We start from the raw sequence: 21,631 nt of genomic DNA on the forward strand, positions 1-21,631 counted from the left end.
CTTCCTAGGAGCACAGATCAACACCATACAGAGCAAGGTGTTCCCCAGCGAGAAGAGGACACTGACCCTGCTGAAGGAGACGCGCCTCTACCAGAAGGGGCGAGCTCTGACAGTGAGGACAGCGAGCAAGGTCATGGGCATGATGTCCTCCTGCAAACATCTGGTCCCAAATGTACGGCTACACATGAGACCATTCCAGGAATGGCTGCAAGAACAATGGTCACAAGCTACAAGAAGTTGGGAAGATCTAGTGGTTGTAACGCACGCAGTGCAGGAGGAGATGTCGTGGTGGAACAAGGAAAATATAACTGAGGCGAAACCTTTAACACCACCAACCCCAACGGTGACCATCACCACAGACTCATCCCAGAAGGGATAGGGAGCACACATGAGCAAGCTCAGGGTGAGGGGTCTGTGGACTCCAGTGGATGCAGTCAAACACATCAACTATTTGGAACTAAAGACAGTGTTCCTCGCCCTGAAAGCCTTCCAGACAAAACTGTACAACCAGAGAGTGTTGATCCAAACAGACAACACAACAACGATGTTCTACATCAACAAGCAGGGAGGAACACAGTCGGCTCCAATATCAAACCTAGTACAGGAGATATGGAGATGGGCCATCCCACTAAAAATAGACCTGCTAGCCATACACCTACCAGGGAAGGACAATGTGGAAGCAGACTGGCTCAGCAGATAGACATCGGCATCCCACGAGTGGGAGCTCAATACACAGGAAACGCAAAAGCTATTCAGAAGGTGGGGAACACCGACAATAGACCTGTTTGCAACACGCCACAATGCAAAATGCCGAAACTTCGCATCCAGGCAGCCAGGGGAAGGATCCCTGGGGAATGCCCTATGGATAAGCTGGTCAAAGACATTTGCCTACGCTTATCCCCCAATACCCCTGATACACAGAGTACTCAACAAGTGCAGAACCAGCAACATGACCCTGATACTGGTGACACCACAGTGGGCCAGGCAGACCTGGTACTCGCAGATAATGGAAATGGCACAAGGCACTCCCCACAAGTTCGGGAAAAGGAAAGACTTGCTCTCCATGCAAAACGGAGAAGGACTACACCCAGAACCAGAGAATGTCAGCCTAGGGGTGTGGCTCCTGAAGACAGAGTTTGCGCACCTGAAATTACCTGAGAGCACCCTACCGTTACTAGGAGAGGCAAGGAGACCTAGCACACAAAGGTGCTATGTGGCAAAATGGAAGAGGTTTACTCTATTGTGCAGCAGGAAGAAGCTACACAAAAAGATGACAAGAGAATCAACGGTGCAAAGGTATCTCACACACCTGCTGAAGGCAAAACTAAGTAGGCGCTGACTCTGCAAGAACCCTACATCCAAATACACAATGATGGGTGGTGGTGAGAACTGACCCACACTTTATGCCAAAGGTGGGGTCTAGGTTCCACATCAACCAGACGGTGCAAATACCAAGCTTCTTTTAGAAACTGACCGCAAGTGCAGAAAGGGCACTGCACACTCTGGACGCTAGAAGGGCAGTAATGCACTACATAGAAGGAACCAAGGAACACAGAAAAACAAAACAGTTCTTTGTGTCCTTCGCAACCAGTTTCCTGGGTAAACCAGTAACAAAGGGAACCATCGCACGATGGATCGCACAAACAATACAATTCTGCCACAAGCAAGCAGACCAAGAACAAGCAGAAGGGGCACAGGCCCACTCTACTAGGAAGAAAGGAGCAGCGATAGCCTTCCTGGCTAACACACCCATTCAAGACATATGCCTGGCGGCAACATGGGCTTCAGTGCACACGTTCACTAAGCACTACAGTGTGGATATACAAATGAACAAGGAAGCACAAGTAGGACAGAAGGTGCTTCAACATATATTCAACAACCAACGGTCATCTTCCACCCAGCCGCCACAAGCATAACAAACCGCTACAAAGTCTATGCACAGCATAGTGAATCCAGAAAGATTCACGCTGCAAAACGAATAGTTTCTTACCTGTCGGTATAGTTTTGCAGCTTGAAGATCTTTCTGGATTCACTAGCGAAATTCCCCACCTCCGCCAGAAAGATGAGGCTGGAGAAGCAGGTGGTAATACAAGGACAATACAGAAACAGACACCTTGAAGGACATAGCGGATAAATCACTTACTTGAACATTGCCAAAAGATTCGCAAACAGAACACAAAACGAGAAAAAAAGAATCCGAAGATGGCACCCCAAGGTGGGAGCTTCTGCAGGAAGCGTGCCGACGTCATAGGAAGTACACCAAAAGGTGGGACGTCGGCGCCCACCTGGGCTACGGGAAAAACACAAAGAAAAGACTACGATTCCGGACCCAACCACTAGACCGCGGAATAATGCACTGCATAGTGAATCCAGAAAGATCTTCAAGCTGCAAAACTACACCGACAGGTAAGAAACTATTAGATTCTTGGTATGCATCAACCTGTTTCGAGCCTACCCCAAGCTTTTCGTCAGAACCACACAGGGACCAGCCCTGTGTTTGCCACTCCTAATCAGCCTAAATAAGGCAATCTAGACAAATCAATGAACACTGCAACTATAAAGCATGCATTAAAACATACATACGATCAAGACTTAATCACGTAGTATTTATAATGAAGCATTAATATGCCTCATGGACCGTGGGGGTCGAGGGATCTCGGAGTCTTCGAATGAGAGCGCCTCGCAGGAAAATACCTATTCGTCTCCCCACCGGACTGCATATTAATTAATCAATTCTCTCTTCATCTCCATCTTCCTTTCTTTCCCCTTTCACGGTCTCTTCCTCCTCGCTCTCTCAAGCTGCCTGTGCCTCCGTCTTGTCTCTTGCCTTCTGTTCTCTCTCTCTCTCTCCCCCTTCACCCTCTTTTTCGCCTCTTTCTCACCCTCTCTCTAGTGAGAAGACACCTGGTCATTCACTAGTTCATTATCGGCCTCGGAGCCAGATTTGTTGTGACTTAGATCACTAGAACATGGCAATGCCTTTATTGGACCATAAGACGTGTTCCTCGTGTTTTTTTTTTTTATATATTTCATGTTTTATTTGGAACGTCATGCAACATCTTTTTTTCTGCAAAATAGGAAATATTTATTGACCGCAAATTGAATACTGCAATAAACTATTTGTATCATTATCCCCAAAAACCTATGGCGTTCTCTTTTTTGAGTTGCTTGCCGGAGTGAGGGCTTTTACTCTTTCCATTGGTCAGCTAACAAGACTCACTGTTCTGTTTTCATTGTTCAAAGACTTTGTCAAATGACTGAGAAGCCTATCACACTGAGAACCTCCTAGGCAGGGCCACTGGAATTATGCGGCAGGAGAGGGCCAAATTATGCTGCAGGGTTAAGTAAATTATGTGGCAAGAAAAGGCAAATGATGCGGCATAATGCAGCACATTCTGTGATAGTATTACTTTATTATTTAGCCATTTGCCATGGGGGGGAAAACGAACACATTATTTGTGCTCTGTTTTAATTAGGGTAGTTCAGTTGTATGTAATGTTTTATTGGTTATATATAGGGTGACAAAAAAGGTTATAACACTTTTTTATTTTAACTTTTTAACATGCAGCATAACATTCACAATGCTATACAACACAGCTTAAAGAAATGAACAAAGGCAATATCTCTGTCTAAACACTTGTAAGGTCTCAAAAGCGAGACCTATTGGCTATGCCAATGCTTGTCTTTGCATTGCTGTTCTACGCTCTTGCTTGTTTTACGTGGTGCATCTGCTCTTAGAGGTGGCTTTACCTTTTTAGTAAGTGTCCTGAAGTAGGCAAGTGTTTAATTTGTTTCATTTGGTATGCGCTTATTTGTATAAGCAGTGCCTCATGTCTATACACACCACTTACATAACTAGATATTGATCTTCTTGTGGTCTGGAGTCAGTTTACATTGGACAATGTCCTGCTCCTTAAATTTGCTCATTATTAATATTTTACTTTACTACATTTTTCTTTCTTGTTTTGTTATGGTTACTTTTAGATTTAGGCTGCTGTGCCCTTAGTAAGCATTGTTTTGCTTGGACATGTACTGTTGTGAGTGCTCCACCTAATCCATGTCTTTGAGGGGCTTTAAAACTGCCCTTATTTTCAGTCTGCTACATACATGCATCAGAGGGTTTTTAAACCTTTCATATATTTATATGTAGATGGAAAAGTAACGTTTTCTGTGCTTTAAGTACCATTTTGTCTTTACTTGATACATAGATTTACACAAACCTATGCCGTGAATCTCTATACTGCATTCACCTTAAGTGCAAAGATGTGCATATTAGTCCTACAATTCTGCAACCGTAGGTGGACAACCTTTGCCAATCTATTAATCTATTAATTCGTAGATTTCCCCCCTACAGGGCACAGCCTTGGATATGGCTTTGTGAACTATCTTCATGCAAAAGATGCTGAAAGAGCAATTAACACCTTGAATGGCTTGAGACTTCAGTCAAAGACAATAAAGGTAACCAGTGACGCAAATTTTGTTTATAAAATTTGGAAATGCGTTGTTCCATTCTGATTTTTTTTAAACTTGGGATGTAGATGCAGTTTTCTGACATGGTGCTTTTCTATTTTTCAAAACTGTAAGTGGTCATTCTTGAGTCTGATTTTATTTTCTAACATCCGTTGTGGTGCAAGTAGTGACGTTTTGATAGGCTGTATTCTCAACCATCCTTCTACTGCTGGACCTCTGTTATTCTCTACCATCCACTCAGTGGTTAAATACCTGGATCTGCAGACAGGACAGGAAGTGTCTTGTTAAAAAAAAAAATCTTTAATCCACAACAAAATGAAAGTTGAGTCACTCACACCAGTTCCACTCCCCTTCTTTTGGGTATTTAGAGGTCCTCAGTCTTTGGCACAAACTCTGACCCATCCTCTGGCACATGAGCAGTGCTGTTTAGTTCTTAAGTATACCCTTCCAGGAAGTCATCCCAAATATTAGAATTACACACCCCATTTTCCATACTTGCTCTTCTAATGCACTTTACACAGTGCATGGGCTGTGTACAGTATTTCCTGTCAACCTTTTGATTATGAAGTGTATTTATAAGGCTATCCAGCCTCTTCTATGAAAGTATCGAGTTCCATGTAGACGCAGGGTATGCTTTTTTGGTGTATATGCTGCCCAGCATTAGTAACAATGTTTGAAGGCATCCAATGTATCTAACAAGCATTAAAAATGCAATAGGTCTCGCCTTTCATTAAGTTAAAGCCATTTACTTTGCTATATAATACCATTAGCAAATGGCTTTAACTTAATCAAAGGTGAGACCTATTGCATTTTCAATGCTTTTTCTACATAGTAGCCTTTCTGATTGGTCTTAAAATTGGGAACAGCAACATGAAGGAGGAACAGTAATGGGCAAGCGTACCCTCTGGAAGCTATGGTGACCATGTTACGGAGGACACTAAGGCCTTGTGTTCATTTGCTGCTTGGAAAGGACGACTATTAATAATACTTTCTACTCATGTTGTTCCCTTCTTCCAATCTAATGACAGCAAGGAGGCTAATTAACTAGCACTGCGGTTTAGTTACGCAGTATTGTCCTCCTCTGTGGCTGTTGGAACTTGTTCCTCAGAGAATTCCTTGAATTCATTGTCAATAACTAGAATTTAGGAAGCTTTTAAGATTTACCTTGGGGCGACGTGGCAGATCAAGTGAGGATGTAGGATCTAGGAGAGAACGAGGGGTTGAAAGTCGTGTATGGGGTTTACCAGGGGTTAACCTCAGACTAGTGAATTGGCCCTTAATTCCAAAAACCTATCTGTCAGGAAGTTTTTCGAATAGAAATCTTTGTCAACTTGAATTTCAGACTGGGAGGCTCACAAAGAATTCCTGGGGTCTTCTGCCAAGCTGTCATTCCCAAATGGAGGAAACTGACCTGCTGAATACTCCTGTGGCAGGCTGTGCTCATCGCTGGAAGTCTATCAGACTAACCACTTACCTGCCTTTTAGCATTTTAGCTCTTTTTATTGGTGTGCGCAGCAAGCAGCTCGCCACCACATAGCCTCCAATCGAAGGCCACATGAGGAATGAGTTTCTGCATGTTGGAGGACAGTTGTGTGCACTGTCTGATTCAACCCACACACCATTCCTCCCGTAACCACACAGGTTTCCCCCCCTAACCTCTCTCTGTTGGCTAACTCTGCCCACATCCCAATCTTTGGACTGCCCCTTTATTTATATCCTGCACACACATGGCTAGGCAACTCTCTTCCCACCACACCATACCCCTCTAAGCTCCATACCTTGCTGTTGGTGCAGGTCACGCTCCGCATGTCTCCGTAGAAGATGGGCAGCAGCGCCATGATCATCAGGCTTCCATAGGCCAGCGCCGTCCCATCGGGGGAGGCCGGCAGCAGGGCAGATGCGTTGGAAGCTGGAGGTTCGTGGGGCTGTGGGGTCCAGAGAGGGAGGTGGGACGGGAAGGTGCAGCGCCGAGCCTGCGTGGAGCTCTGTATTAGGGCCCCGGACAGAGAAGAAACTGCTCTTTCAAGCTCCGCTGCTTTTTGGTACCGGTAAGGCCACGTTACCTAAACAACTAGGAAGTGACATCCATCCCGGATGAAATTCACTTTATCTAATACTGAACATAATTAGCCACTTTCTCATTTCTAAGCACCTGTGTCCCTCGCCCTTCCAGTCCTCTCGGAGTAACGGAGCCTTCTATCACCTCATGTGATAAATATAGGAAGACTATATTTGAAGAACGTCGGCCGCGCCGGTGATTTTAATAAAGTTCCCGCCAAGGCCGCCTTAGTCTCCCCGTTTGTGCATAATTAACGAACCAAGCAAAAACATGAATCTCGGCACAATAAGGTGAAACTTGTGTCTGTTTAAAAGGTTAGCGCCTCGTCATGAGCGCCTGGGCTCATGATGACTGTGTAAGGATTTCATATAAGATAGGTGCAAATGGTGCTAATCCTCCTAAGAGTATGGGACTGCAGGGACACGTCGCTTTAAGGAGGGAGGGTGCGCGGAAGGAGACTGGACAGCTATTGCTCTTACTTTTGTTTATGGATTTCAATGCCCGCGTGTAGTCGCCGCTCTGCCCGGCTGGGTTCACTCCTCTCCATATAGAGGCCACTCCGGCCTCCGCCATCCCGAAAGCTCAGGGCGAGTAGGTCTGAGCATCGAACCCGGCAGCCCCGCCGCCGACGCAGAGAAAGGACTCACTCGCCGCCCGGTGCTCCGCCCCCATGGGCCGGCAGCCAGTCAGGAAGGTGGCCACCAAGAGGATCGACTTGCTAGCCACTGGTTAACGGCTCTACATTGAAGTATTACACATAGGCTTGTGCCGTTTTTCAGTGGAAATTCATGTGATTTCTCTATTTTTGTCGTAAATCAGTCGCTCAGGTTCATCGTAATTGCTGCGTTATATAGTTACGTTATTATAAGAGAACTGGGTAAGAGAATCGTTTAAAATAACATTCTGTATATTCCTAGATGCAAAATAAGAAGTTAGATTTTTTTCGTACGCTGAGCAAGTTATTTTAACAACTGCTCGCGCTCGCCATGACCCAGAGTTTTCTGTTTTTCTGTCGTCCAACTTGGACGGGCTCGGCCAGACTTCCTGCTGGCGTTTAAGGTTTATTATCTTCTTTATGCGGCCATCTGTTTGGACCTATAAAGAAGATAACAAACCTTTTACGCCAGCAGTAAGTCTGGGCAGCCAGTCCAAGTGGGACTGGCAAAAAAGAGAAAAGTGTACATCAGAGGGCGCTCTTTCCCAATGGCTGGCCACCGTTTAGCATGAACGGTGACGCCGGCCAATGGGAAAGAGGGGCGGGGCTTAAAGCCCGCTAGTGAACCCTCCTGATGACACTAAATCTCGCCAGCGAGACTGGGCATGTGCGCAGTCTTACGCTAGGATTCGACCTAAAAAAGAGGTGTTTCTTTCTCCATACTCTGATCCCTGCCAACAATTTTAACCAGCAAGGGAAAATATTGAGACAGAGTTTTCACTATTAGATGCTAATGCTGCATTGCTACCAATATTCGGAGTGTGTATTAACGTTGCTTGTTTTCTGAATAAGGACAGGATCTTTTTTTAGGTGGTCTCTATTGCTAATTTGATTAACTTCTCTTCTTTGCCTAACGTTTTGGACAGACCAGTATTTGTGTCGGTGTGTCCACAATTTCTCCAGCAGTTTTTGAAATTGAAAACAACAAATACCAGAACCATGGAAGATATAGACTTAGAAAAGCAGAAACATCAACATCTTAAAATAAGTTAATCCTTAATGTTCTCTGTATAAGTGCAAATCCTTGCCTTTTGCACTCTGGGATAATGGGGGAAATTATTCATGACCTCTGCAAAATGTATACAATAGCAGGCCAGGCAAATTCTCTGGGAATGAGGCGACAGCTAACATTCCATGACCAAGTTATTTATTTATTTATTTTAGATGTTTTATATAGCGCTGGCTGGACCCCGGGGGTATCAGAGCGCTTTACATTTTAGAGACAATAAGACAGGGGACATACATAGCATCAATGTATATAAACAACATATAAGTCTCCGCCTGACATTTCAAAATGATAAATATGGGAAATAAGCACAACAAAATGTGTAAGATGTGATCAATCAAAAATATCAAAAGGCACAAATTGAGAAAAGAGCCGGAAAAATTGCAGGGTCAGGATAGGGAGGTTAGTGGTCCGTTAGGTTGGTAAGGAAGAGAAGCGGGAGGGGCAGAAGTAGGGGGGGGTTGGAGGGGATGCGGGCTGAGGGTGGACAAGGGAAGGGGGGGAGCAAGGAGGAGTGAAGGTGGTAAACAGGGAGGGGGAAGTGACGAGGAGGAAGGGCGAGTAAGGCTAAAAAAAAAAAGAGGGCGAATGCATCTAGGGTCGAACAGATGTAGCCAGTGGAAAAGAACATATATGGATTAGGGTCCCCAGTATTTATTGAGGAGATGTAGTTTGAGTTCTTTTTTGAAACTAGAGTTGGAAGGGTTGCAGCGAAGGTCAGTTTGAAGGGCATTCCAAATGCAAGGAGCGTTGCCGGAAAAGGATCGAGACTGGGTGGTTTTCTTTTTTAGAAGGGGGGGGATAAGAAGGAGGGTGTTAGTACTTCTCAAGGAACGGGAGCAACCGGCTTTAGTGAGTTTGCTAGCGAGGTAGGTCGGTGTATTCTGATGGAGAATTTTGTGTGTAATGAAGGCTGTTTTGTAAGTGGATCTACCTTCAATGGGGAGCCATTTAAGGGTTTTAAGGGCAGGGGATATGTGGTCGAATCGCTTGCAGTCTGAGGTAAGCCTAGCTGCAAGGTTAAGCACAGATTTAAGAGGTGCTAGGTGGATCTTGGGAATTCCGGTGAGAATGGCATTGCCATAGTCGATGCGAGAAAGCACAAGGGATTGGACTGCTAGTTTGAAATCATCGATCGGGATGAAGGGCTTGATTTTCTTAAGGTGGCGGAGAGTGAAGAGGGCTCCTTTGGCAGAATTATTGATGTGTACCTTAAGGGTTAGGAGGTTGTCAAGAGAGATCCCTAGTTGACCATACTAAGGTTAACCTTAATCACTGTGTACAAGAAATGTATTCTGCTGAATCTTAATCTTTTACTAGTGTGAGTGTTTAGTGCCTAAACCACTAGCGGTATGATTCTGTAACCATGTCAGTGTTATATGTGTGTGTATTTATATATATATATATGTGTGTGTGTTTGTGTGTGTAGCATGACTGTAAAAGTATACCCATTACTTCCCTATGACATACATTTCATGGGCACAAACCACAAATGTTGAAGGAAGTGCTGCTGCCAAGTTTGCACCAGCTCAGTACAAAACCCTCATTCAAGTGTTAACGGATTTGTACAGGGAAAGTGTCTTTTAAATGTTCACAACATGGGTGTGGTTACCTTGACCTTCCAAAACACCTGCAGAAATTGATAAAAGTTCTTACTAAAGATTAGAGTTGAGACTAATGCTTATATTGCTCCAGCACGAACTATATGCAGTCCCTGCATGTATTGTATATGATCATACCACTCAAGTATGCTACATGATAGTGCCACAAATAAATGTTTGGGCATGCATTGGCAAAGCTGTCTTCAGTGAAACAGACCCAGCTTTTATGTGTAATTAGCCTTTTTCTGAGCAGCCATCAATGTCAAATGCCGCTTGACAAATAATACTAAGGATAATGACTACCACTGCAACTTCTTCGGGTCTAAAGACCATCTTGCTTCAAAAATGTTGTTGGAATGTAGCCCTACTGGAACACAGATGGTACATGGTCTTCCGGAAGACCAACAATTGCCTCCACCACATCGCTGGTTAAAACAGACCTCAGCCTGTCTCATTTATTTGATAATTATCAGCATTGGCATTTTCTTTGGGGTCAAGGGTCAAAATAACATCGTAATACTTTTGCAAGAAGCACTTTGAATTATGTTGTTAAAATGCTTTATAGATGTGTTGCATTATCAGGACTGGGGCAAAAAGTAATGAGATCTCAAAGACAATCTCTTTTTTGAGGCATCTGAACAAATGAATCCAAATGGAAAAATTATTTTGTCAGTCAAAAAGATTCCTGGTCATTTTAAACAAGGATAATAATACCCATATCTGCATATCTTTAATACAATCTCACAGGATCTTCAGAAGTTTTACAGTTGCTTTAAGTTAACCAGTTAAATGTGTGGTGACTTTTTTTAGGACATACATCCTGACTTTCCTTCAGACGATGTTGGGTTAGTCACATCTGAGTTATTCTACAAATTGGGAAACAATGTTAATTGATCTCTAGACCAATGTGCAATTTGTGGGATTGGGCATAGGCACCTTAAGTTCTGCTTTTCCCATTTGCAGACTGATGCCAGTCATTTCTTAAGTAGGTTCAGTATCCCATGTTTTCTTCAATGCTGAAAACACTGTTCCATCCATTAGGCGTCTTGATTTTTATTGTCTTGTAAAGAAACCTTTGCATGAATGTCAGACATACTAAACCATAAGTTTCGACTGGACTGGATCAAAATCTCCTCATGTGGCCCAGTGTCAGCAAAATACTGAATTTGACATGCGAATCTGATCGCAACCTCAGTTTTATATTTCGGAGACTTGTAGCTCACTCAGATTTAAGAACTTACATAGCCAGCTCTGCTCTCTGATCCAAATAGTGCAGCACATCATTGTACATTTTAACCACCGGTTGTATGTAATAGCAATTCTGGAGGGCTGGTGTGTCATACTCCTTTAGCAGAACAGACCTAGAGTTAAGCAGTGTTGCATGTCTCAGATTGTTTCAAGGCATGTCTACTATGCACATAAATTAACATGCTAAATCTGAATCCAACTCACCTTTATAGAACAGGCTCTGGAAATCCTTTAACAAAGCATTTTAAGCCTGTTGTGCACAATATTGTGGACTGCTTGCTTTGTATTTGCAGCCATGATCATGGGCACCTCGGTCTCTTGCTAGGAATAAACTGTAGCCCAATAGGTGTTTCATTTAGCTAGGACTGGTTTGCTGCACTCCTTTTATAATTTATTGTTCACTGGCGCTTGGCTTCAACTAACTTCTTCCAGAAGCCTTCTAAACAGAGCACAAGTTCTTTGCACTTAAGTTGTAGAAATTATTTTCTAAAAGATTATCCTGAAAGCAAAGGACCATAGTTTCAAGGTGTACCCTGGTTCAGTGTATTAGAAGCATCAGCCTTGTAGTGCACTTCATTGCTGGACATTTTATAAATGCAGTTTTTCTGTTGCCCCCTCCCCACTGGGCCCTACTTCGGATCTCTAGATGACAAAGGTACGGTTGCAAAATGGAAATTGAAATAAAGGCTTATGCTACATGAAGAAAGATGTGATATTGGCCTTTATTGGCAATTTCAATAAGACATTCGTAATGATGCATCATGTTCGACAAATTACACTTCTACCAAACTCAAAACATTGAGTAGACTTTCCAGCAAAAACAACTTCATAGTAGGCCAGACCATTGTAAAGTTATCTAGCACAAGTCACTTATTAGACTCTCCGCCAGGGCAGATGATACTATTACATAATCTCTGCAAGCATGTGAATTTAGAAGAGATTTCATACTGCAAACGACACCAGTTACTTATGAATATGGTTTGTAACTTGAAGCTTCTAGATTTGAATGTGACTCTCCAACTTGGTGATGGTAGGAGAAGATGCAAAAACGTTTAAATGGAAGTCTTGTTTGGGTCATAGTCTTAATGAACCATATGACTCCACCCAAGTTGCTGCCCATAGGGGAAAAAATACATACTCTTCCAAAACCAACCACTGAGTGGCTGAATTATGGCCACAAAGTCAGTCTATAAGAGTAACACACAAAACTATATTTACAGGTAACTGGCATATTTGCTAATGGAGAGAATCCTGTCCATGAGGCGCTAGAGTTTGTGGCACAAGCACTGTAGACTGCCAATAGCTGCTGCTCTTATTTTTCTCAAATTCTAGGATGAAATTGGAAAAATGTTTAGGAAAAAAAAATAGCACAGTGGAAAACTGCTGGGATGAATTGAAACTAAAGACTTATATATAGGTTTTAAAGGCTAAGCATTGGTGATAGCTGTGGTACACAAGTACCCCGTTTTAAAACACCCATCAAAACATGGTTACAGAAATCTTACACATAAGCCCGATCTTTAGAATATGTGCCACAGCAGTGCATTGCTTTACTTTAAAGGTGTCTGCTGTTTTTTGACCCACTGAAATGTCTCCTTAACATTCTATGTAAAGCTCTCACTAAATGAAGTGGGAAATGGCAGTTGTGTGCTATGAGAGGGAGCACATTGCCCAGTGATTGTGAAAAATGTAGAAATAAAAAGATGGTATTAATAAAATCCAAATCATGCATGTAATTTTATCCTTGCAAGTTTTGCAGTTTTTATTTGACACTTTATTTTCAAGGTGTCATTTGCCCGTCCGAGTTCAGAAAATATCAAAGATGCCAACTTGTACATTAGTGGCCTTCCAAGGACGATGACACAGAAGGATGTGGAAGACATGTTTTCACAATTTGGACGTATAATTAACTCTCGTGTTCTTGTAGATCAAGCCACAGGTAAGCTCATAAAACTGTTAATTTGGAAAATGGCATAGCAGTTTTTAAATATGAAGTTGAGTTTTTTGGCACGTCACTCTATTAAATCTTCACTTCAGAGTACTGTATTTATATATTATATATGAGTTGAAGTGTGCTTCCCATCATGTTCATGATTAAAAGTAATAGATTACCAATACATAATTGCTTTATGATCTATTAAGAGCAGTAAACTGTACTTGCAATGAGGTCTTTCCTGAATTAAATTCATTTTTTTAATATATAGATTAAAATGTGTACACAAAACATTAAATTAACAAAAGTTTGATTAACACTTTAGGAGTATTTTGAAGGACGTTCTCTGCATTGGCTCTTTTAAAGATTCACTTGTTTGACTCATTGCTTGTCATACATCTGGGAGTACCAAAGTAACCTTTAGATAGCAATATGCCGTAATAAATACCTGTGAGGCCTATAAACAATGTCACTTTAGTATCCTGCATCCTCCGTGAGAAACATCCAACATCCTCCGTGAGAAACATCTAAACATCAGCCAGCTGTCATCCAGAACCCTGAACACCACATTCTCAAATGCCACAATACAACATATTTTCTAAAACACCTCTTGCTAAACTATATCCCATCAAAATCCTGCTCTTACTACTTCAATATCTTTTCTGACCTCACTGAATTTTCATGTCTGCTAGCACATTGTCTTATTTTGGGCAGGAGAGAAACTACTGTCTGTTTTTAAAAAACATAGAAAACGTCTGGTAAAAAAAATGGGTTATTACTTTACGCAGACATTCAAATTAAATCATGGAATGGAGGATTAAGGACATGTGTATTAGCCTACAGGTAAGTTAGGGAGAATAAAGTTAAACTTGGCAATATATAAATAAGAGCCACTGAGTGTCAAGTACACTTCCTGTCAGTTATACATACTTGGCTTAAAACTGTCCTTCACAGAGCTGCTGCTTGCCTATCTCCACTCGAATCTTAGAATGGTCTGGGGAGACCTTACCTAAGAACTTACTATCTTTCTGTTTAATGTCCTTAACCGATAAGATATTTAACCCCTTCTATGCTAATGACAAGGTCAGCTCGTCATGAGGCACACTGGAGCTGTGCTAATGACGAGTTGACCTTGTCATGATCAATGGGTTTCAAAGCTTTTCAGCACCCAGCGGGAATTGCCTTAGCACCAATGTGGTTAAGGTGTGTGCAGTCCAGAATAAGAGATGTTACCATACACTGATCCCAAACCTAGAGGTTTGTTTAGAAGGGGAGTCGCGATGTGTCCTTTAGCCTTGGGCTAACAGCCTTTTTTCCCCACTCATGCATGTTTTTCCAGTACCACTAAACCATTAACAGTGATATCATTACTTATAGTTTCTATTAGTATCTCACTAGGTGAGTTGGCTTTCAGCCATATATAACTGTTACTATTAATTTTTTCTTCTAATTTCCTCCTAGTTCTAGGCCAGAGATGGCGCCATATAACCATGTTCTGTCTTGAGCAAAGTGTGCTGTTGAGGAAGAGTGATGAGTTGGCCCATCTATCTGCACATCTAACAAAGTCCTAAAGTGTAAGGCCTTCGTGCTTCCGGTCGTGACGAAGGCCATAGATCCACATGGGCAGTTCCAGGCCGAAGCATGTCGACCTGACCACTAGTTGCCGTGGATCACTGACCCATCCACATAACACCGACCTGTTTTTAGTCTTCTCCTTATTTTCCTCCCTCAGTATTTACCTACAGGATAGATGATTTTAATTTGCCCACCAATGTCAACATCCAGTCTCCTTCCTTGTGGAGTTTATGATGTCACTTGGAAAACGGGAAACTCAAGTGACAGACCCAATGATGACACTATCCACCAAACCACATTCTGTGGAGCTAATTTACACCGCAAACTGTGAATGTGTGGTTGAGGGTCTCCCAAGATAATGTTCCTGAGACTCTGGTTTCAAGAACTTGGTGTTTCATTCTCCCCCTCTCGTTGATGAATGACAACATATAAAGATAGCAAGGCAACAACCAGCTCTTTGGCCATTCCATCTCTGCCCAAGTATTACATACAGTTAAGGAGGTTCCGTGGTTTTGGAAGGAACTTCTCCTTTTGTGGAAAGTAGCCATACCAGGCAATCATCCAATCCCCTCTATAGAAGTTATAGAGGGCATTACAGAAGTAGACAGCAGAGGAGTGTCCCTTCCACCATCTTCCTCCTCGTCTGCGAACATCACAAGAAAGCAGCTCTAGTTAGTTTTCCCATCCTAGTGCATGCTTTACCACTGGGAGAATGGGTTTGCCAATTTCAACTGTGGAAATCCATATCGGAACAGTGGGTATTAAATACTGTAGAAAAGGGGAACGCCTTACCCTGCCAGGAATTTCCCCCACCCTTTCTGCCCGAACAAGGTTTCTTATTCGAACACCATCTTCTGCCTCTCCTACAGGAGGTCCAATCCTTGCTTCAAAAGGGTTCAGTGGATTTGAACAGAAACTGGGTCAGGGATGCTAGTCCTGTTTTTTTTTTTTTTTTTTTTTTTTTTTTTTTGCAGTTTTATATAGCGCGAACTAGAACCGAATCAGTTGTCAGAGCGCTTTACATACACCAGTTACGTTACATGAGGGCACACTTTCATTTTAGGCACGGGGAGATTAAGGGCCAGATGTAGGTAGCCAAATACTGGTCGGTAACGAAAGGACGGTTGTTAGCGTCTGATCCTAAACCTGGTCCTTCCATTTGGTCTTACTTTCACATCTCAAGTCTTCAGGTAGGTGATGACCGTGGATGCAGCGCATCTCAGAAGGTGGAGAGTACCACCTGGGCTGCGGAAAAAAAAACTACAATTCCGTACCCAACCACTAGATGGTGGAATAATGCACAGCATAGTGAATCCAGAAAGTCTTCAAGCTGCAAAACTACACCGACCGGTAAACTATACGTTTAAACTGCAAGGTGTTGAAATGTGCTCCCCTCCAAGCTGCAAAACTACACCGACCGGTAAACTATACGTTTAAACTGCAAGGTGTTGAAATGTGCTCCCCTCCATTCCCTCCCAAGAGACATATTCCTCTTAGGTTCTCCATAGGACTTGCCCATTATTTTGTCCAATTACAATCATCTCTTTAGTGTTCGGTTTTCTGTGGTTGCTGTAATTATTGCAGGGCTCTAGCTTTCGGGGAATTAAATGTGGCTCCTTTCCAAATCCTCATGGACCACAATTAACACGCAGATATTTATCACAAAGCAAACAATGAATGTGCAATAAAAGTGGTTGGGGCACATTTTAATGTATGGGCCTCAGTCTTTAGTGTAGACTTTATAATAGTGACGTTCTTGGTCTTCATAGATCCTTAAGAGAAGACAAGATAAGACTATCTTGGCAGAGCAAAAAGCAAATGGAGGAGAAACTGGAATAGATGAGTTTGAACTGCTTTGATCTTTGACCTACCCCTCTGTCAGTAATAAAGGACGTACTACCTACGATGGCATCTTTGCCTCCCCATCTCTCTTCGGCATTGAGGATGTTGACAGTTCATTAAAGGGTCATTCGGCATGTATGGGACTTAGTCTCTCGTAGACTTAGTCCAAGGCTATTATTAAAACGTGCACGTAAGATTCTAAAGTTAACCTCTTATATTTTATTTAAAAAATGTATCGTGACAGAAATAAAGTAGTTAGTGAATAAATTAAGTGAGTTAGCTAGCAGTCTGGCAAAAACGTCCCTGTAAATAAAAGCCCAGAAAATCACTGCTCCTTGATCTCCAAGTAGTAGCAAAATGAACTAAAAATTGACTGTTCCCCCAAAAACCTTTTATAATGTTTCAGGAACAAAAGACACACTCATTCATTGAATAGCATTACTTATAGGGTTGGATTAAGTGTTTAATTCATGACTGCCAATACATCTATCCGGTAGTACAACACCACTAGAAACCCCTACTTAAAGCATCTTATTGGTCATAGCTGTACATATTTAATTAAGGAGATAGTCCTACATTATGAAACACAGGAATACAATAGATTGGTACAACCACTAACAGACTGGCAAATTGAACTTTTAGCAGGCACACATCCTTCCTCCAGCAGAACAAATTATACATATCGTAAGCACAGAGACCATGCTGAAGCTGTATTTCTGTTGGTTTTCTGAAGAGACACCTGCGCATGGAATGCTCAAACACCTAAAATAAACATGCAGTTTCTGAAGCATTTTGTGAATGATTGCCAATGTTGCCCGGTGCAGCCCAGTTATACTAACTGAAGCATGCCTAAAGAAGTCCTTTTTTAGAACTGTTTTGCTTTTCTACAAGGACGTTGATAATGTACTTGGAATTAAGTCTCCTATATTTTCTATTGTGTGCAGATAGGTGATATCAAATGTAGAATGTTTTGCAGAGACTAGCATTTCTTCATTGGATAGAAATACGCTGATGAAAAAGGGGTTGCAGTATACCATGTGAATAACATGAGGCATGGTTCTTTTGCACCAAATCTTCATTTTTTTTTTTTGGGTTCCTAGTTTGCCTTCCGTGGCATAATTTTCTGGTATCTTGCCCTTAGGCTAGAAGAGAATTTGTCGGATTAGCCCATCCATAAAAACATTTATCTACCATGCAGACTTTACCTGGTAGAATAAGTGGAAAAAAACGGAAGCATCAAGACGTAATCATGGAACATATCACCTGTCTCTTAAACCATTGTTTCTACGCCTCTTGTTAGAGGTAGCCATCTCGATACAAGACGAATGTTTACACCCAACCCTACGACACTGCTGTAAAAAAATTACATGTTCTCTGGGAAGTAAACTTGAATTTAAGTTTACCAGAGGTCTTTTTTTAAGATCACCCGTCACTGTATCCACTCATAAATTCTCTGTGTAGTTTGTTTAATTTGGGTCCTTCAATAAAAATAGTCTGTTGTATACCATAACTGCTGATGTTTTTGGGGCGCTCTTTCAAACATGAATGCCAAAAATGTGTTCTAGAGCTGTACTCAACATCTATGTTTATTTGTGTGCTCTTGGTATTTTGTTTGTCATGGAAGTTTATTACCCTTTCATACTGATAGTACTTCATGTTCAGTACGGAACACTTTACAAAGCCCCTTCATCATTGTCTTGACTCAGTCTTTCCCAAAAGAATTTTAGCAAACCTCTGTACTCTGCTCTAATCTAACGTCTACTCTCTGAAGAGGCAGTATTTGTATTGTAAAAAGAGGGTAAGGTCTGATTACAAAGAGGTGTGTATGTAAAAGTGTGTTTTGAGGTTTTCAAGATGTTCTTCAACCAATATATTTAGATATTAGAGCAGGCGTTTCAGTATGCATGTAGCTTGATTTTAGCACATTACTTTGCTCATGGACCCTTACCTGCTTTTATCTCTAACAGGTTCATCCAGAGGGGTTGCTTTTATCAGATTTGACAAAAGGGGTGAAGCGGAAGAAGCAATTTCGACTTACAATGGTCATAAGCCACCTGGCGCATCAGAACCTATTACTGTGAAGTTTGCTGCCAATCCCAATCAGAATAAGAACATGGCACTTCTTTCTCAGCTATACCAGTCACCAGCTAGAAGATTTGGAGGCCCGGTTCACCACCAGGCCCAAAGGTTCAGGTATGTTTACAGACCCAAGAGAGTATTCAAGGTAGAAATGTTGCTGCTTTGGAATTTTAGTAGTGTACACAGATTGTACTTGTGAAGTTGTGGCTGTTGTAATGAAGCTATTGCATGTCTTTACGAAACTATGTAGTTTCTCATTTTATACATTAAGTGGCAAAATTGCTCAGTAAGTTAAGTATGCACTACTTGCATATATTGAAATCCAGCCACTGAAGAGCTGTCCTAAATCACACTCCAGCAAGTCGGCTTCAGATTTTCACAGCACATTGTTTTAAGGAAGACCTCTGGTTGAAATCTGCAATTGAGTATTTTTTTATGCTACTATCAAGGTTTCACCAGGATTACTAGTGCTTCAGCTACCTTAGTGCATCTGTTTATTTTCTCCATAAAGTCAACTTCTACCTTTGTTGCTTTTTTAAGACTATTTCTTGGGCTGTCTGGGCTGAAAATCTATGGGAATTATTTTAAAGCCTGCTGATTAAAAATTGGTCATTTTGCACATAAGCTAGGTATTAAGACATGTTATTTCTCAAGGGAAGGTCTGTTGTTGGTGTACCTTTTTCAGACACAGAATTCAATGATGTTGTGCCTGATTTTCACTAGGGTACTATTTCATTGTGCTTTTTTCATCTCCGCCCATGAGACCTGTCATTTTTTTTAAAGTGATGCTGCACAGTTAAGTGATGATATAACCTAACCCCTCAGGTTATATGAACAGCAAAACACACAAGTTGATGGATGGAATGTTGCACAATGGCAAAACATTCACCCCCAGTCCATCAACTTGTGTGTTTTGCTGTTCACCCTATGTGGGAAGGGTATGCCCAGACGTGGGTCCCTTGCTCACTATGTCACTGGAGTCAAGCTATCCTGGCTGAAGACGGCTGATAGCTAGAAACCGGTCCTAGGATGCTTGATTCCGGTCCAGGGAAGACCTGGCTTGGCAGTTCGGGCTGGACTGTTCCCATGAGGCACAGGGGCAAGACTGATTTGCATATGGCCATGTCTGAACTGGGGTGGCTTGGTGAGCAAAATAACGATGGATTAAACCCAGATCTGTGACTGGGGGTGAATGTTTTGCCATTGTGCAACATTCCGTCCATCAACTTGTGTGTTTTGCTTGTTACGTCAGGCAGCACAGACGCTGGAGGGTCACCAACTCCATTCTCCACAACCTCTCCTGTTTATAATAGACCCTGTGCAAATATTTCCACTCGGGTGAAACTGAGGCAATGCACGTTTTGCAGGGGGATGCTTAAGCCTTTCTCCAGTCCTCATCGAGGTGGGGTCCCAGGTCTCCCTCCTATGCCCTATGATGTCCCACGAGTTGAAGCCCTTCAGAGCTGTGACCTGCGCCACCGAGGTATCGTACCAGAGTGGGGTTTCTTTTGTCATGCGTCCCACCCACCTGACAGCCCTCTTGAGTCTCTCTCCATATCTAAATGGTTACTTGAGTTGCCGACATGAGATCAGGCCCCTCCCCACCCCATATAGCAAATATAGGAGGGATATCTCCTGCATAGCCCATCTCTCTGTATGGTATGTGGGGTCTGATTCAATGCTACACAACAATTCATTTGTTACGATGAATTGGGGCCCTGCAGTACGAAAGTAGATCCGGAGTCGCAATTCCAACATCATACGGGGATTTGTAGCAGTTGGTGAGTGCAACCTGCGGCGTATGGTGACTCTTCAAGACATTCCGCAGGAATAAATCACATTTTTTTTTTTTTTTTTAGAAAAGGGATGGAGCGGGAAGGAATAGTTCTGTAGTAGGGGATCTCTGTGTATAGTCATAATCTAGTGAATAGTCCCGCCCATGTGCGTGGACCCCGGCAATCAAAAATAATCTCTTAAGTTGTCAAAAAATTGCAGAACTGCAAAGACACTTAAGAGAAAATTTAAAGACAAATAATGCAGCCTATATCCACAGGCTACACTGTCCAGTACTTCAACTAGAAATTCCACCAAAAATCCACAAACAGCAAAGCCTGTCCAGATTTCCCTTGCTTTTACTGCAAAAACCCCTCAGAAATGATAGAGAGGAAGGCCTGGACAGACAAGCCCCATAGGCTGCCATTATGTGGCTTAAACAGGATACTGTGCCTTTAAGGAAACCTTCTAGAACCTTCTCCCAGTATCCCAGAATGCATAGCAGGTCCCACTGACTTCAGTTCTTTTTTCCGGCTCCTGCTTACAGGACCCTGGCATTGAGCTCTCCCTTGTTTCAAGGGGTTATTGCATGTTTTGGCACTTTTTGTATACTAAAAGTGTTGCAGTTTACTTTCTTGGCTTTCTCTTCTCTTCTGTGTGCTGCTTCAGGTGTTTTAGGGCTCTGAAATGCCTGGACTCTTTGTGAAGTGTCCAGCATGTGAGAGGAAGAAGGCCAGAGGTGATCCCCATGATGTCTGCATCGTCTGCCTCCCTGAAGATCATGTCCCTGAGGAGTGTGTCATCTGCCAGCAGTTTACAACTCGCACTCTGAAGGAAAGGGCGAAGATCAGGCTGTCTGGCCTTGAGGAGAGGCGCCTGCAGGCTGCAGGTGGGTCTGGGCAGTCAGGGAAGGATCCCTCTGCCTCTGCTGAGGCCTCTGGGGGGCTCCCCAGAGGCAGGAAGCCCAGCAAGCGATCCCGGTCTCCGTCGACGTCGATAGCCTCGACGACGACGTCGAGAGGGATGACGGCGGTGTGCTCCCCTTCTCCCCGGGGCTCCGGGACGAGACATCGGGACGACTCGACGTCGAAGCCACCGCTGACGAAGCCGCCGTCGACGTCGTCTTCATCGTCGACGTCGAGGGCTTCTTACCGACGTCTTAGACATCGGCGCTCGCCGTCGAGGCGACACCGTCGGTCGACGTCGAGGGGATCCTCGACGTCGAGAACATCCAGACGACGTCGGCGACGCTCATCGTCGAGGAAGGACCGTTCGGCGTCGAGGAGACGTGCGACGTCGAGGAGAGAGAGGTCGACGTCGAGAAGGAAGA

At 43.0% G+C, this 21,631-nt stretch overlaps 1 protein-coding gene across 4 annotated transcripts in view; it reads left to right on the forward strand.

Moving 5' to 3' along the window:
* ELAVL1 (ELAV like RNA binding protein 1) overlaps positions 1–21,631 on the forward strand; it is a 94,208-nt gene that overhangs the window by 60,506 nt on the left and 12,071 nt on the right. For 2 of the 4 annotated variants that reach the window (XM_078670419.1, XM_078670417.1), the window contains 3 exons: positions 4,355–4,458; positions 12,885–13,038; positions 18,417–18,642. In XM_078670419.1, the coding sequence (XP_078526545.1) occupies positions 4,355–4,458; positions 12,885–13,038; positions 18,417–18,642 (484 nt within the window). Of the gene's footprint in view, positions 1–4,339; positions 4,459–12,884; positions 13,039–18,416; positions 18,643–21,631 lie in introns of all 4 variants that reach the window. The other 2 variants (XM_078670415.1, XM_078670418.1) reach the window with 1 other exon arrangement.

Source organism: Lissotriton helveticus, chromosome 12 (assembly GCF_964261635.1).
Source record: "Lissotriton helveticus chromosome 12, aLisHel1.1, whole genome shotgun sequence".
Lineage (NCBI taxonomy): Eukaryota > Metazoa > Chordata > Amphibia > Caudata > Salamandridae > Lissotriton > Lissotriton helveticus.